The sequence below is a fragment of the Aotus nancymaae genome, unplaced genomic scaffold (assembly GCF_030222135.1).
Source record: "Aotus nancymaae isolate 86718 unplaced genomic scaffold, 86718_ANA_hifiasm-v0.15.2.pri h1tg000028l, whole genome shotgun sequence".
Classification (NCBI taxonomy): domain Eukaryota; kingdom Metazoa; phylum Chordata; class Mammalia; order Primates; family Aotidae; genus Aotus; species Aotus nancymaae.
In genome coordinates, this window is record NW_026988441.1 from 4966117 (window position 1) to 4980360 (window position 14244).

Consider the following 14244-nt stretch of genomic DNA (forward strand, 5'->3'; position numbering starts at 1 on the left):
TAATGATCATTATCAGCTGAATTGACAATGAAAAAATATATATTATTTCATGCTCACCATGTCCCACACATTTGCTATCTCATCCCAAGCACTCAATGTCTTGTCCAAGCATCACGATATCTCCATGGGACCTGTGAGGACAATGGGCTCAGAGAGGTTAGGACACTTGCCCAAGGCCACACAGCTGGTCAGCAGCAAAGCCAGGATTCAAACCAAGCCTCAACCATCCCCCACAAGGCTGCTCAGCAAGCATTCTGCAGAGAAGAGGAGAGAGAATAGATGAATTCTGTTCAAAATAAAGAGACTCCCTATTTAAAGCAGGCCTATGCCACATGTTTCAACAAAACCAGGCTTCCCTTCACAGCAACGCCCCCATCCCACTTCGTTCTCAAGAGCATTATTAAAGTGATTGGCGGGGGGACCCCACCTCCTCCCTTTGGGAGTGCCCCTTCATCTCCCTTTACACCCCCTTCCCTCTGCGGCTGGGTCATCGCGTGCTGAGCACCAAGCAGCCTCAGGCTGTCCGCTTACGACCACGCTATCATCTCGGTCCTTTGTCCAGAGGCATCAGGGAGACTTGGAAAAGAGACGCTGTGTCTGGAGCCCAAGCTGCCCGCCTCCCGGGGCCGGCGACCCTGCTGAGTCATTTGACTTCACTAAGCCCTGGTCTCCTGTCTCTGAAATGGCGTGTGATGCTCACCTCCGGAGCTGGAGCTGCCGGGGGAGTCAGCAGGCGCCTGCCGTGCTGCAGAGGCACAGGGAGCTGCAGGGTGGAGGCGGGTGTGGAGGGTGCCGAGGCCTGAGTTCAAACCCTGGCTCTGCCACTTCCTTGCCATGTGGCCTCACTCAGCCATCTTCCTTCTCTGAAAAGTGAGCCTTTCATGCCTGTAATCAGCACTGTGGCAGGCTAAGGCTGGTGGATCACCTGAGGTCAGGAGTTGGAGACCAGCCTGGTCAACATGGAGAAACCCTGTTTCTACTAAAAATATAAAATTAGCCAGGCATGGTGGTGCATGCCTGTGATCCCAGCTACTCAGGAGGCTGAGGCAGGAGAATCACTTGAACCTGGAAGGCGGAGGTTGTGGTGAGCTGAGATCACACCATTGCACTCCAGCCTGGGCGACAAGAGCGAAACTCTGTCTCAAAAAAAAAAAAAAAAAAGTGAGCCTAACAATCCCTGCCCTGCAGGGAATCATCACCTGTGCCCTGCGCTCGCCTCCAGGTGACAGTCCCCAATCCCTGAGCTGAGTGAATCTCACCTCAGCCTTCAGAGCAAGGCTGATCTTGTGATGTCCTTTCACAGACAACGGCCCCTCTCCACGTGTGCGTCTGCAGGCCTGCTTTATCTCCGTTCAATCAATAAGCAATGGAGGAATGAATGGAGGCCTTTGGGCTGGGTTCAAGAGGGTGAGCAGGAGCTTTCCAGGTGGAAGAGAGGGAAGGGCGTCCTGAGCATAGGGAACAGCATGTGCAAAGGTGGAGTGCCTGGCGAGAGGGTCCAAGGACTGATCGTGGCTCTGAGTGAGGGCTGTGAGTGAGGGTCATGCAGGGGTGGGGGAGAGGAAGGCAGAAGCCAGGCGGGGCTTCCAATGCAGGCTGAACTTCCAAAGGCACTGGGGAGCCCTGGAGGCATCTAGACGAGGGCAGGTTCAAATGATAGCATTTTGGATATGCTGAGTTAAATAAACGTAGTAAAGTTGATTTCACCTGCTTGGGTTATTTGTTTGTTTTTTGATACGGAGTCTCATTCTGTCACGCAGGCTGGAGTGCAGTGCCGAGATCTCTGCTCACTGAAACCTCCACCTCCTGAGTTCAAGCGATTTTCCTGCCTCAACCTCTTGATTAGCTGGGATTACAGGCGCTCTCCACCACGCCCAGCTAATTTTTTGTATTTTTGGTAGAGACGGGATTTTACCATATTGGCCAGGCTGGTCTTGAACTCCTGACCTCATGATCCACCTGCCTTGGCCTCCCAAAGTGCTGGGATTACAGGCGTGAGCCATTGCATCTGGCTGAGGTTTTTTTTTATGTGGCTTCTAAGAAATTTAAAATTACATATGTGGGCGGGATATGGTGGCTCACACCTGTAATCCCTGGGTAACATAGGAAGACCCTGTCTCTACAAAAAATTAAACTAAAAAAATTAGCCAGGTGTGCTGGCATGGGCCTGTAGTCCCAGCTACTCAGGAGGCTAAGGCAGGCGGATCACTTGAGCCCAGAAGGTGGAGGTTGCAGTGAGCCAAGATTGTGCCACTGCACACCAGCCTGGGCGACACAGCGAGACTCCATCTTAAAGCAAAGCAAACAGCAACAACAAATTACACCTGTGGTTCACATTCTATTTCTATTGGACAGCACCAACATAAATTATTATAATTTTATGACTATGCCTAAGCCACCACTCCCAGCCAACATAAATTATTATAATTTCATGACTATGCCTAAGCCACCGCGCCCGGCCTCTTGCTCTTTTTTCTTTTGGCGCATATACTCTGAAACCTGACTCTTCAGCTTCTTTGTGATGACACAGGATGCTGCCTGGGGTTCTCGGTTTCCACCCTTCATACTGCAACACGGCATTCCCCAGCGTCTGTCCCCTTCACCCTGGCACACGTCACTATCTGGGCTTCACAAATGTGATCCGATGGCTGTGTGGCCTTCTGGGCCTCAGCGCACCCCGCGTGGTGATCAGGAGTGAGGACTCCGTGAGATCCTGCCTCCCATGCCCTGGCCCAGCACTACCCCTCCTGTGGACCCTAGCCCCAGCCCTGACGGGTGGCAGCCGGCGTCAGAGGTCAAGAGCCAGGACTCTGGCACCGGAGGGCCTGGATCCAATCCCAACTCTACTGTCCATGTCTGTGTGACCTTGGGCAAGTCCCTGTCCCTCCCTGGGCCTAATTCATAATCGTTCGTGTGAAACCCTTGAGGCCTGATGCGTTTTGGCATTCTGATATTAGAAACGTAGTAACAGCATAGGTTTTATAACATTTTAGTGGTCTTGAAACATGAGAATTTCTAGAGTGAAATGTTTGGATAGTCACAAGTGGGATCAATAAAAGCTTTAAATAGTTTCACGCTGGGCGCGGTGGCTCACGCCAGTAAGCCCAGCACTTTGGAAGGCCAAGGTGGGTGAATCACCTGAGGTCAGGAGTTCAAGACCAGCCTGGCCAACATGAGGAAACTCCGTCTCTACTAAAAATACAAAAAATTAGCCAAGCGTGGTGATGTGTGCCTGTAGTCCCAGCTACTCAGGAGGTTGAGGCAGGAGAATCGCTTGAACCTGGGAGGCAGAGGTTGCAGTGAGCTGAGATCACACCTCTGCACTCCAGCCTGGGCAACAGAGTGAGACTCCGCCTCAAAATAAATAAATAGCTTCACGTGATTTCTGACCGGGTTTTGCCACCAAGTGGGATTTAGTATCAAAGTTTGGAAAAATCTGGTTGTTAGCGCCTTGTGAATTTTGGAATTGCAGGTATTGAATAAGGACGAGTAATAGTGCCTATCTCACAGGGCAGTCTGGAGGACTCAATGAGTTACTACCCACAAAGCGCTTAGAACAGTGTCTGGCACCAAATATGTGTTCAGTGTGCATTAGTTGCTAGTATTAGTATTTTTAATTTTTTTAATCTATTTATTTATTTGGGGATGGAGTCCCCCTCTGTCATACAGGCTGGAGTGCAGTGGCGCGATCACAGTTCACTGCGACCTTGACCTCCTGGGCTTCAGCGATCTTTCGCCTCAGCCTCCTGAGCAGCTGGGACCACAGGTGCACACCACCACACGGAGCTAATTTTTGTATTTGTTTGTAGAGACGGGGGTCTTGCATTGTTTACCAGGCTGGTCTTCAACTCCTGGGCTCAAGCGATCCTCCCACCTCAGGCTTCCAAAGTGCTGGGATTACAGGTGTGAGCCACTGTGCCTAGGCTTTTTTTTTTTTTTTTTTTTCATTTTTAAAACTATAGTGGCCGGCAAGGTGGGTCACACCTGTAATATCCCAGCATTTTGGGAGGCCAAGGCAGGCAGATCAGATCAGGAGTTCAAGACCAGTCTGACCAACATGGAAACGCTGTCTCCACTAAAAATACAAAATTGGCCGGGCGCGATGGTTCACACCTGTAATCCCTGCACTTTGGGAGGCCAAGGCAGGTGGATCACAAGGTCGGGGGTTCAAGACCAGCCTGGTCAACATGGTGAAACCCTGTCTCTACTAAAAATACAAAAATTAGCTGGTCGTGGTAGCTCACGCTTATAGTCCCAGCTACTCGGGAGGCTGAGGCAGGAGAATTGCTTGAAGCCAGGAGGTGGAGGTTGCAGTGAGCTGAGATCGTGCCACTGCACTCCAGCCTGGGTGAGAGAGCAGGACTCTGTCTCTAAAATAAAATAAAACAATGTATCACTAGCGTGGAATGAAGTATCCCCATTCTAAATGTAGTCTGGGGAGTCCTGACAGTCGCTTTCTGTCATGTAACCACCACCCCAATGTAGTACGTCACTCACCCCAGAAAGCTCTCTCACGCCCTTTCCTGTTTGCCCCAGACACCCCACGGCCCACACACTCAGAGACGTCCACTTAGAACACCAGAGCACGGTGTGGACGGATCCACGGCACTGGCTCCTTTGTGTTCAGCTTCTTTGCTCAGAGTAACCCCCAAGAGATTCATCCAGGGGGTCATCAGTAGCCGGGTCCCTTTCGTGGCTGAGGCGCAGCGTCCGCCGCATGGCCACCTCTGGTAGTGTTTGTCCATTCACCTGCTCATGAGCATTTGGGCCGTCTCCAGCTTAGGCAGTCCCAAGGGAAAAAATGCTGTGGAACACCCACGTAGAAGCTGTTGCGTGGACATCTGCCTTCATTTCTCTTGAGGAAATATCCAGGAATGGAATAGCTGGGTCGGACAGCAACTCCAGTTTTAACTTTTTTTTTCAAGATTGTTTTCCTCCTCAATCCCAAAATTATAGTTTTTATATTTCTTTTTAAATTATTTTTTGCAGAGACAAGGTCTCACAGTGTTGCCCAGACTGGCCTCAAGCTCCTGGGCTCAAGCGATCCTCTCACCTGGGTCTCCCAAAGTACTGGGATTACAGACATGAGCCACCGTGCCTGGCCCCCAAAATTCTTTTTTTTTGAGACAGAGTCTTACTCTGTCGCCCAGACTGGAGTGCAGTGTCACAATCTCAGCTCACTGGAACCTCCGCCTCCTGGGGTTCAAGTGATTCTGCTGCCTCAGCCTCCTGAGTAGCCGGGATTACAGGCGCACACCACCACGCCTGGCTAATTTTTGTATTTTTAGTACAGACAGGGTTTCACCATGTTGGCCAGGATGGTCTCCAACTCCTGACCTCATGATCCGCCCACCTCGGCCTCCCAAAGTGCTGGTCTTACAGACATAAACCACCATGCCTGACCGCCCCAAAATTGTTGAATTCAGTTTTCATTTATTTATTTATTTATTTGAGATGGGAGTATTGCTCTGTCGTCCAGGCTGGAGTGCAATGGCACAATCTCAGCTCACTGCAACCTCCACTTCTTTGGTTCAAGCAATTCTCCTGCCTCAGCCTCCCAAGCAGCTGGGACTACAGGCGCATGCCACCACACTGGGCTAATTTTTGTGTTTTTAGTAGAGATGGGGTTTCACCATGTTGGCCAGGATGGTCTCAAACTCCTGACCTCGTGATCTACCCACCTCGGCCTCCCAAAGTGCTGGGATTACAGGCGTGAGACACCACACCTGGCCTTGAATTCAGTTTTCGCTCTATAAGAGACTATCTCTTTTTCTTGTTTTTTCTTTTTTTAAGACAGAGTTTTACTTCATTGACCACCCAGGCTCGAGTGCAGTGGCATGATCCGGGCTCACTGCAGCCTTCACTTTCCAGGCTCCTGCAGTCCTCCCACCTCAGCCTCCCTAGTAGCTGGGACAGCAGGCATGTGCCACCTCACCTGGCTAATTTTATTTTTATTTTTGTATAGATAAGGTCTGTGCTATGTTACCCAGGCTGATCTTGATTTCCTGGGCTCCAGTGATCTACTCACCTCAGCCTGGCAAAGTGCTGGGATTACAGGCATGAACCACCCCCGTGCCCAGTCCCCCAAAATTCTTGAATCCAGTTTTTTTGTTTGTTTTTACACGGAGTCTTGCTCTGTTGCCCAGGCTGGAGTGAAGTGACACTATCTCGGTTAACTACAGCCTCTGCCTCCTGAGTAGCTCCTGGGATTACAGGCACACGCCACCATACCTGGCTCATTTTTATGTTTTTAGTAGAGACAGGGTTTCACCATATTGGTCAGCCTGGTATTGAACTCCTGACCTCAGGTGATCCACCTACCTCGGCCTCCCAAAGCGCTGGGATCACAGGCGTGAGCCACCGCGCCCAGCCTTGACTCCAGCTTTCACTTTATAAGAAACTCATCAAACCATATTGCAATGTGGTCACACCATCTCCTGCTCCCACCAGCACAGCACGGGAGATCCAGTCACCCAACCCCGCCCGCGCCCAGGACCTTGGCGATCCCCCCACGGCCCCCGTCAGTATCTCCGTGACTGATCCCTGTCTCCCTCTCCCCAGGTGATCCGGACGGACACGTTCAAGCACTTGCGGCACCTGGAGATTCTGCAGCTGAGCAAGAACCTGGTGCGCAAGATCGAGGTGGGCGCCTTCAATGGGCTGCCCAGCCTCAACACGCTGGAGCTGTTTGACAACCGGCTGACCACGGTGCCCACGCAGGCCTTCGAGTACCTGTCCAAGCTGCGGGAGCTCTGGCTGCGCAACAACCCCATCGAGAGCATCCCCTCTTACGCCTTCAACCGCGTGCCCTCGCTGCGGCGCCTGGACCTGGGCGAGCTCAAGCGGCTGGAGTACATCTCCGAGGCGGCCTTCGAGGGGCTGGTCAACCTGCGCTACCTCAACCTGGGCATGTGCAACCTCAAGGACATCCCCAACCTGACGGCCCTGGTGCGCCTGGAGGAGCTGGAGCTGTCGGGCAACCGGCTGGACCTGATCCGCCCGGGCTCCTTCCAGGGTCTCACCAGCCTGCGCAAGCTGTGGCTCATGCACGCCCAGGTGGCCACCATCGAGCGCAACGCCTTCGATGACCTCAAGTCGCTGGAGGAGCTCAACCTGTCCCACAACAACCTGATGTCGCTGCCCCACGACCTCTTCACGCCCCTGCACCGCCTTGAGCGCGTGCACCTCAACCACAACCCCTGGCACTGCAACTGCGACGTGCTCTGGCTGAGCTGGTGGCTCAAGGAGACGGTGCCCAGCAACACCACATGCTGTGCGCGCTGCCACGCGCCCGCCGGCCTCAAGGGCCGCTACATCGGGGAGCTGGACCAGTCGCACTTCACCTGCTACGCGCCCGTCATCGTGGAGCCGCCCACGGACCTCAACGTCACCGAGGGCATGGCCGCTGAGCTCAAATGCCGCACAGGCACCTCCATGACCTCTGTCAACTGGCTGACGCCCAATGGCACCCTCATGACCCATGGCTCCTACCGCGTGCGCATCTCCGTCCTGCATGACGGCACGCTCAACTTCACCAACGTCACCGTGCAGGACACGGGCCAGTACACGTGCATGGTGACGAACTCGGCCGGCAACACCACCGCCTCAGCCACGCTCAACGTCTCGGCCGTGGACCCCGTGGCGGCCGGGGGCACCGGCGGGGGCGGCCCTGGGGGCGGTGGTGGTGTTGGAGGAGGCAGTGGCGGCTACACCTACTTCACCACGGTGACCGTGGAGACCCTGGAGACGCAGCCCGGAGAGGAGGCCCTGCAGCCGCGGGGGACCGAGAAGGAACCGCCGGGGCCCACGACGGACGGTGTCTGGGGCGGGGGCCGGCCCGGGGACGCAGCGGGCCCGGCCTCGTCGTCCACCACGGCACCGGCTCCGCGCTCCTCGCGGCCCACGGAGAAGGCGTTCACGGTGCCCATCACGGATGTGACGGAGAACGCCCTCAAGGACCTGGACGACGTCATGAAGACCACCAAGATCATCATCGGCTGCTTCGTGGCCATCACATTCATGGCCGCGGTGATGCTCGTGGCCTTCTACAAGCTGCGGAAGCAGCACCAGCTCCACAAGCACCACGGGCCCACGCGCACCGTGGAGATCATCAACGTGGAGGACGAGCTGCCCGCCGCCTCGGCTGTGTCTGTGGCCGCCGCGGCCGCCGTGGCCGGTGGGGGTGGCGTGGGCGGGGACAGCCACCTGGCCCTGCCCGCCCTGGAGCGAGACCACCTCAACCACCACCACTATGTGGCTGCTGCCTTTAAGGCGCACTACAGCAGCAACCCCAGCGGCGGGGGCTGCGGGGGGAAGGGCCCGCCTGGCCTCAACTCCATCCACGAACCTCTGCTCTTCAAGAGCGGCTCCAAGGAGAACGTGCAAGAGACGCAGATCTGAGGCTGCGGAGCCGGACGGGCGAGGGGCACGGAGCCCCCCACCCTGGTCCCAGCCCCACCGGGACCCCTCCTTCCCACAGCCCAGCCCACCTTCTGGGACCACGCAGGGAATTGGGGAGAGGTGGCTTCTGGCCCCATCTGGGGCGCGGACCCCCAGTGAGGACAGGGTGGGGCTCCAGAAGCAGAGTCTCCGGGGGTCCTCACCTCACCCCCGCCGATCCCTGGTGACGGGAGGGGACATGGGATCCAGAAGTGGCCCGAGTTCTCCTCACCTCCTCCTCGATCTCCCGACTGTTCCTGGCCCACCGCCTTCCAGGGGAGAGAGGAGCTTTTTCCAGGGGTGCCCTTTCCCCTCGGCCCCAGACACCCTCCTTTTACGGTTCAGTTTTTGCAGTTTGACGCCCGTCCCTCCCTCCCACTCCTCCGCCCTTCGAAACTGAAGAGACGGACGTGTCGCCAGAGCTCCTGCACCCTGGCCCGTCCCTCCTGGCCAGCAGTCCCTGTCGTCGGCGGGGTGGGGGTGGCAGCCTCCACCCGCCCCAGCCCCACCTGCCCCACAGACATTTTTGATACTGAAGGGAGGTTTGCGTCAACGACTACCTGCTCTGTAATTACTTTAAAAAAAAAACATGGAAAAAGTAAAAAAATATTTTTTTTGGTCATGAAAGCACGGAGGAGAGAAAACAAAGTGAATGTGGGTGTGGGTGGAGGAGAGGCTGGAGAACCACCCCGAAGACCCGCCAGAAGGGTGGGCGCGGGGCACCTCCTGGTGGTCTTAGGCCCCTTAGCCTACACCCTGGAGACCCCAGGGAAGGTCTGATTCCTTCCCCTCACCCCCAGCACTGCCACACCACAGCCAAATCTAAGGCAGGGGCTAAGAACAAAGGAAATCTGCCATCCCACAGTCCTGAAGGCTGGAAGGGATCGAGTGGCCAGGAGGGCCACGCTCTCTCTGAAACCTGCGGGCCTCTGGTTGGGGTAGGGGAGAGCTTCCTGCTTCGGCAGCTGCTGGTGGCCCCAGGCTGTCCCGGCTGGTGGCTGGATCACATCACCCCAGTTTTCCAGGCCTGTCCTTGTAGCCTTCCAACTCCTCCCTCCGTATGCGTCTGTGTCCAACTCCCCCTGTTGTTGTAGTTTTTTGAGACAGAGTCTTGCTCTGTGGCCCAGGCAGGAGTGCAGCAATACGATCTCGGCTCACTGCAACTTCCGCCTCCCAGGTTCAAGTGAATCTTCTGCCTCAGCCTCCCAGGTAGCTGGGATTACAGGTGCCCACCACCATGCCTGGCTAATTTTTGTATTTTTAGTAGAGACAGGGTTTCGCCATGTTGGCCAGGCTGGTCTCGAACTCCTGACCCCAAGTGATCCACTTGCCTTGGCCTCCCAAAGTGCTGGGATTACAGGCGTGAGCCACCACGGCCTGCCTAACTTCCCCTTTTACAAGGACAGAGATCAGACTGGACCAGGCGCCCCCACCTCCAGTATAACCTCCGCTCCATCTTTGGCAAAAACTCAAATTGCCAAATAAGGTCCTGTTCTGAGGTCAGGATTTCTGTGCTTCCCTTCCAGGGTGACAGACAGTTCAGCTCATGACAGGGCCTAATCCAGAGCATGTGTCTCCACTGCAGACCCCCTTAGGGCTGCTCTGGAGAAGGGGGTGGTGAAGGGGAGGCAGGCTGTGTAGGGTAGGGGACAGGGAGGCTGGGGCCTCGGCCTCTGGGGCACAGGAGCTGTATTTCTGGCTTGTTCAGTGGGAGGATGGAGGGACGGATGGGGTGGGCCTGGGGAGGCAGGGGCACCATAGTGCCCCCCAGAAAGTAAGGAACAGAGCCCTCAGAGGGCAGGGAGCAAACGGTGGGTGGAGTGGGGGGGCTGCCGGTACAGTGGGCAGCTGTTGGGTGGGTGGGGGGACAGGGTGATGTCTCTGTGGGGGGGTTGAAGTGCCTGAGTTGCAGCCTCAGGAGGCTGGGGCTGGCTGGAGCTGCCATCTCACACCTCTGGGGGAGGCAGCGGGAGTGCCAGAGCCATACTGTGCCTTCCAGTGCCTTCCCATGCTGAGGGGGTCTTGGGGACACACAGCCCCGAGCTCAGTCCCCTTCTCCCCTCACAGGGGCCCAGCCTGTACCCTGTACTTGGCAGCTGTGGGCACTGTGGGACACTCAGGCCCCAGGAGGAGTCTCGGAAGGTGGGGATGGCGGAGACCTCCACTCATGAGGCCCCCGGGCCCTGCCCCTGCCCCCTTCCTGGCTTTCTACACCTAGGCATCTTATCTCCCCACACCCGGGGCTCCTGGCTCTGAAAGCCGATTCCTCCCTTATCAGCAGCGGCAGCCTCTGGGCGCCGCGTTGGGGTCCCGGGTCCTCTCTGTCTGCGCCTGTCTCCTGTCTCCGCCTGTCAGCTTGGGGCTCTCGCCACCCAGTGCCCACCCCCCACCCCATGCTCCCTTTCACGCTCTCTTTCTCTCCAGCCTCCTTCCAGCGCCAATCCTGGTTGCTATGGAAACACTGCAGCGGGTACCAGGTGGTGGCTGGGGGCAGGGAGCCTGCACTGCCGCAGCCTGCGCCATTTCCGATGCCAGGCACCCTCATGGCACAGTGGCTGGGGCTCACGGTGGGGGCGCTTGGCCTCTCCAGGCCTCACAGGCTTCTCCTGGGTTGATGCGAGCTGCGTAGCGGGAGGGATGGACGTGGGAGTGAGAATGTCACATGGAAGGCAGCTGGTGGCACGATGGGGGACAGAGTGAAAGGTGGCAAGTCCAAGGTGAACTGAAGGATGATCAGAACCGAGGGAGGCTGTGGACGGGGGTGGAGGCTTTGGGAAGGGGACCCGTGCTGCAGGGCTAAAGAGGTTGGGCCCGCTGAGGCAAGGGCACCTCGAGGAGAAGCCGCAACCGGGGCTCGCACTGCCTCCGGGAGGGCTGGGGGCACGGCCAGGCTGAAGCTTCCCTCAGACCTTGGCCGCTCGAGGACAAGGAGGGGAGCTGAGCACAAGGGGACAGACAGAGCCCAGATCCCTGTCACCATCTCTTCTCCCCACCCAAAGCAAGATGCAGTTTCCATGACAACCTGGCCGGCCAGAGATGGGGGCAGGGGACTGCAGAGGAAATTTTCCACATCAGCAGAGAGCAAAAGATGTGCTTCGGGGAGAGGGGCACGCAGGGCTCCCAGAACCCTCAGTCACCACGCTCACCACGCCAGGCCCGGGAAAGTGGTCAGAGTGCAGGGAAGGATTCTCCTGCCTCCACTCCAGCAGACCCACACCCCCACCCTCGGTCTGCGGGGAAGGGAAAAGGCTGAGCCCAGAGGCTCAAGGGTCAGATGTCCAAAGAGCAGCAGCTGCCCAGCCTCGTGCAGGGGGCAGCGAGCAGTCCGGGGAGCCCAGGCCACAGACCACCACACTCGGGGCCATGGCCGACAGGGGCCCACGGAGGGTGGGCGTGGTGGGCTACGGCCGCCTCGGTGAGTCCCTGACCATCTTGGGCCTCCTTCCCCAGACCCCTTCTTGAAGCCCCCAAGGCTCTCTGCCCTCCACAAACACAACTTCTGTCTCTATCTGCCCCTGGCTGTGTCTCTGGGTCTGCCCACCACACCCCACCCTGGGTCTCTGTCTTCTCCATCTGTCCCCTTCTCTCTGGCCCTCTGTCTACCCCACTGGGTCTCTGCCCCTGCCTCCGTCTCAATCTCCCCGATCTCTGAGTCTCTGTCCCCACTTCCTCTCTCTCTCTGGGTCTCTGGCCCCCTCTCTCTGAGTCTCTGTTCTCCCCCCTGCCGGGTCTCTGTCTCCTTCTCTTTGAGTCTCTGTCCCCCCCCTCCTTTCTCTCTGGGCCTCTGTGCCCCTCCCTCTGGGACTCTGTCCCCTTCTCTCTGGGTCTCTAGTCCTCTCCTTTCCCTCTTCCCAGGACAGTCCCTCGTCTCCCGCCTGTTGGCTCAGGGACCAGAACTTGGCTTAGAACTTGTTTTCGTCTGGAATCGTGACCCAGGACGAATGGCGGGGAGCGTGCCCCCTTCCCTGCAGCTCCAGAACCTTGCTGCCCTTGGGGAAAGGTCAGTGACCTTGCCATGGGAGAGTGGAGCTCCCTGAAGCTCCTGTCCTGGCCCCCTCGGCCGCTGTGTGATCGACCTCAGGGACTCCCTGACCCTCTGGGCCTTGGTTCATGCAAATGTGAAACAGAATGAGCCCATTCATCGCATTTTGCCTCCCAGGCCAGGGAGAAGAGGGCAGACCTCAGTAGACTAAGAGAGAATCTTGGGGAGAAGAGGCCTAATACCTCTCCAAGATCCTCTGCCGTCTTTCCCCTCTCCCAGGCACCCTGATCTGGTTGTGGAAGTGGCCCATCCCAAAATAATCCATGAATCTGGGGCACAAATCCTGCGCCATGCCAATCTCCTGGTAAGCCCCGCCCCAACCATTCACGCAGAGCCCTCCCCCTTGTGTCTTAGTCTTACCCTACCCTAAAGTGGAGATCCTTCTCAACCCTCCCTCCTTCGTGCACCCCAGGTGGGGTCCCCCTCAGCCCTAGGTGACCAGACCACAGAGCGGCAGCTCTTGGAGGCCTCGAACCACTGGAACCATGCCGTGTTTGTGGCCCGAGGGGCTCTGTGGGGCACTGAGGACATCAGGAGATTGGATGCAGCTGGGGGCCTCCAGGTGCGGGTCTGCTGGGCTCCCGAGGAACCAGAGGGGGCCTGCAAAGACCCTACTCCCCCTGACCCGGGCTCTTGCTTCCAGAGCCTGCGTGTCACCATGGCCACACACCCCGATGGCTTCCGGCTGGAGGGACCCCTGGCTGAATCCCACAGTACCGGGCGTCGCACTGTGCTCTATGAAGGCCCTGTCCGTGGGCTCTGCCCCTTTGCCCCCCGAAACTCCAACACCATGGCGGCCGCTGCCCTGGCTGCCCCCAGCCTGGGCTTCGATGGGGTGATTGGGGTGCTTGTGGCTGATCTCAGGTGAGCAGAGCTGAGCAGGGGGTTGGGCCAAGTCCAGGGTAACCAGACTGACCGCCCTGCTTGCCCCAGCCTCACGGACATGCACGTGGTGGATGTGGAGCTGAGCGGACCCCCGGGCCCCACGGGCCGAAGCTTTGCTGTGCACACCCGCAGAGAGAACCCTGCAGAGCCAGGCGCAGTCACCGGCTCTGCCACCGTCACGGCCTTCTGGCGGAGCCTCCTGGGTGCGGCCAGGCCCCGCTCCCCCGGCCCTGGGCTCCTGTCTGCAGAGCGTGGGGTCCCAGGCTCTGGCTAGTTCTGCAGTTCTGGCTCTGCCCTTGTTGACCTTTACTTCTGACCTTTATTCCCTTAACCTTCTTTGTTCACGACTTTGAATCCTGGCACTGCGGATGTTTCCATCTCTGTCCGCATCTCCTTTCTGAGTCTCTGTGCTCGCCTCTGTCCGGGACTCTCTCTCGCTCTGTGGGTCTCTGTCCACCCCCAGGGCTCTATCCTGCTTTCTCGGGGGTCTTCCTCCACCGCCGCCCTGGCCTGTCCCTTATTCTCACCACTGCCTCCCCCAGGCGTCTGTCTCATCTCTCCTCTCTAAGTAGCTCATTCCCCTCTCCCCCCGCAGCCTGCTGCCAGCTCCCCTCCAGGCCGGGGATCCATCTCTGCTGAGAAGCCTCCTCCCTTCCAAGACGAGATCATCTGACTGGCCTCCCACCACCACCATCCCACTCCTGCCCTGCCCTACTTCCCCAGGCTCTCCCTTCTGACTCAGTAAAGATCACAGCTGCCCGCCCCTCCGCCGCCTGGCGTCTCTGCTCCCAGTTTCCCTTCTGTGACGTCACGCTGCGTCTGCGTACCGCGCATGACGCCATCACAAGGGGCGAGCACCCGCGAGAGCGCGGCGCCAG

General features: G+C 57.6%; 2 protein-coding genes across 3 annotated transcripts in view; both read left to right on the top strand.

Moving 5' to 3' along the window:
- LRRC4B (leucine rich repeat containing 4B) overlaps positions 1 to 9919 on the top strand; it is a 52581-nt gene extending 42662 nt beyond the window's left edge. For both annotated transcript variants that reach the window (XM_012461425.2, XM_064380997.1), the window contains exon 3: positions 6562 to 9919. In XM_012461425.2, coding sequence (XP_012316848.1) covers positions 6562 to 8400 — 1839 coding nt within the window. In that variant the 3' untranslated portion in view covers positions 8401 to 9919. The remainder of the gene's footprint in view (positions 1 to 6561) is intronic.
- A 1792-nt stretch (positions 9920 to 11711) lies between these two features.
- Positions 11712 to 14156, top strand: ASPDH (aspartate dehydrogenase domain containing). Its single transcript, XM_012461375.2, has 7 exons — positions 11712 to 11854; positions 12295 to 12439; positions 12701 to 12785; positions 12894 to 13043; positions 13125 to 13345; positions 13415 to 13569; positions 13962 to 14156. The coding sequence occupies exons 1-7, from the start codon at positions 11803 to 11805 to the stop codon at positions 14003 to 14005; spliced, it is 852 nt and encodes a 283-aa protein (XP_012316798.1). The 5' UTR covers positions 11712 to 11802; the 3' UTR covers positions 14006 to 14156.
- Positions 14157 to 14244: the final 88 nt, after the last annotated feature.

Bases quoted from the DNA above. Each gene is read 5' to 3' on its own strand.
- ASPDH (XM_012461375.2), top strand. From the start codon at position 11,803: ATGGCCGACAGGGGCCCACGGAGGGTGGGCGTGGTGGGCTACGGCCGC. The intron at 13,044-13,124 runs GTGCGGGTCTGC...TCTTGCTTCCAG, and splicing joins ATGCAGCTGGGGGCCTCCAG to AGCCTGCGTGTCACCATGGC. The intron at 13,570-13,961 runs GTGCGGCCAGGC...CTCCCCCCGCAG, and splicing joins CTTCTGGCGGAGCCTCCTGG to CCTGCTGCCAGCTCCCCTCC.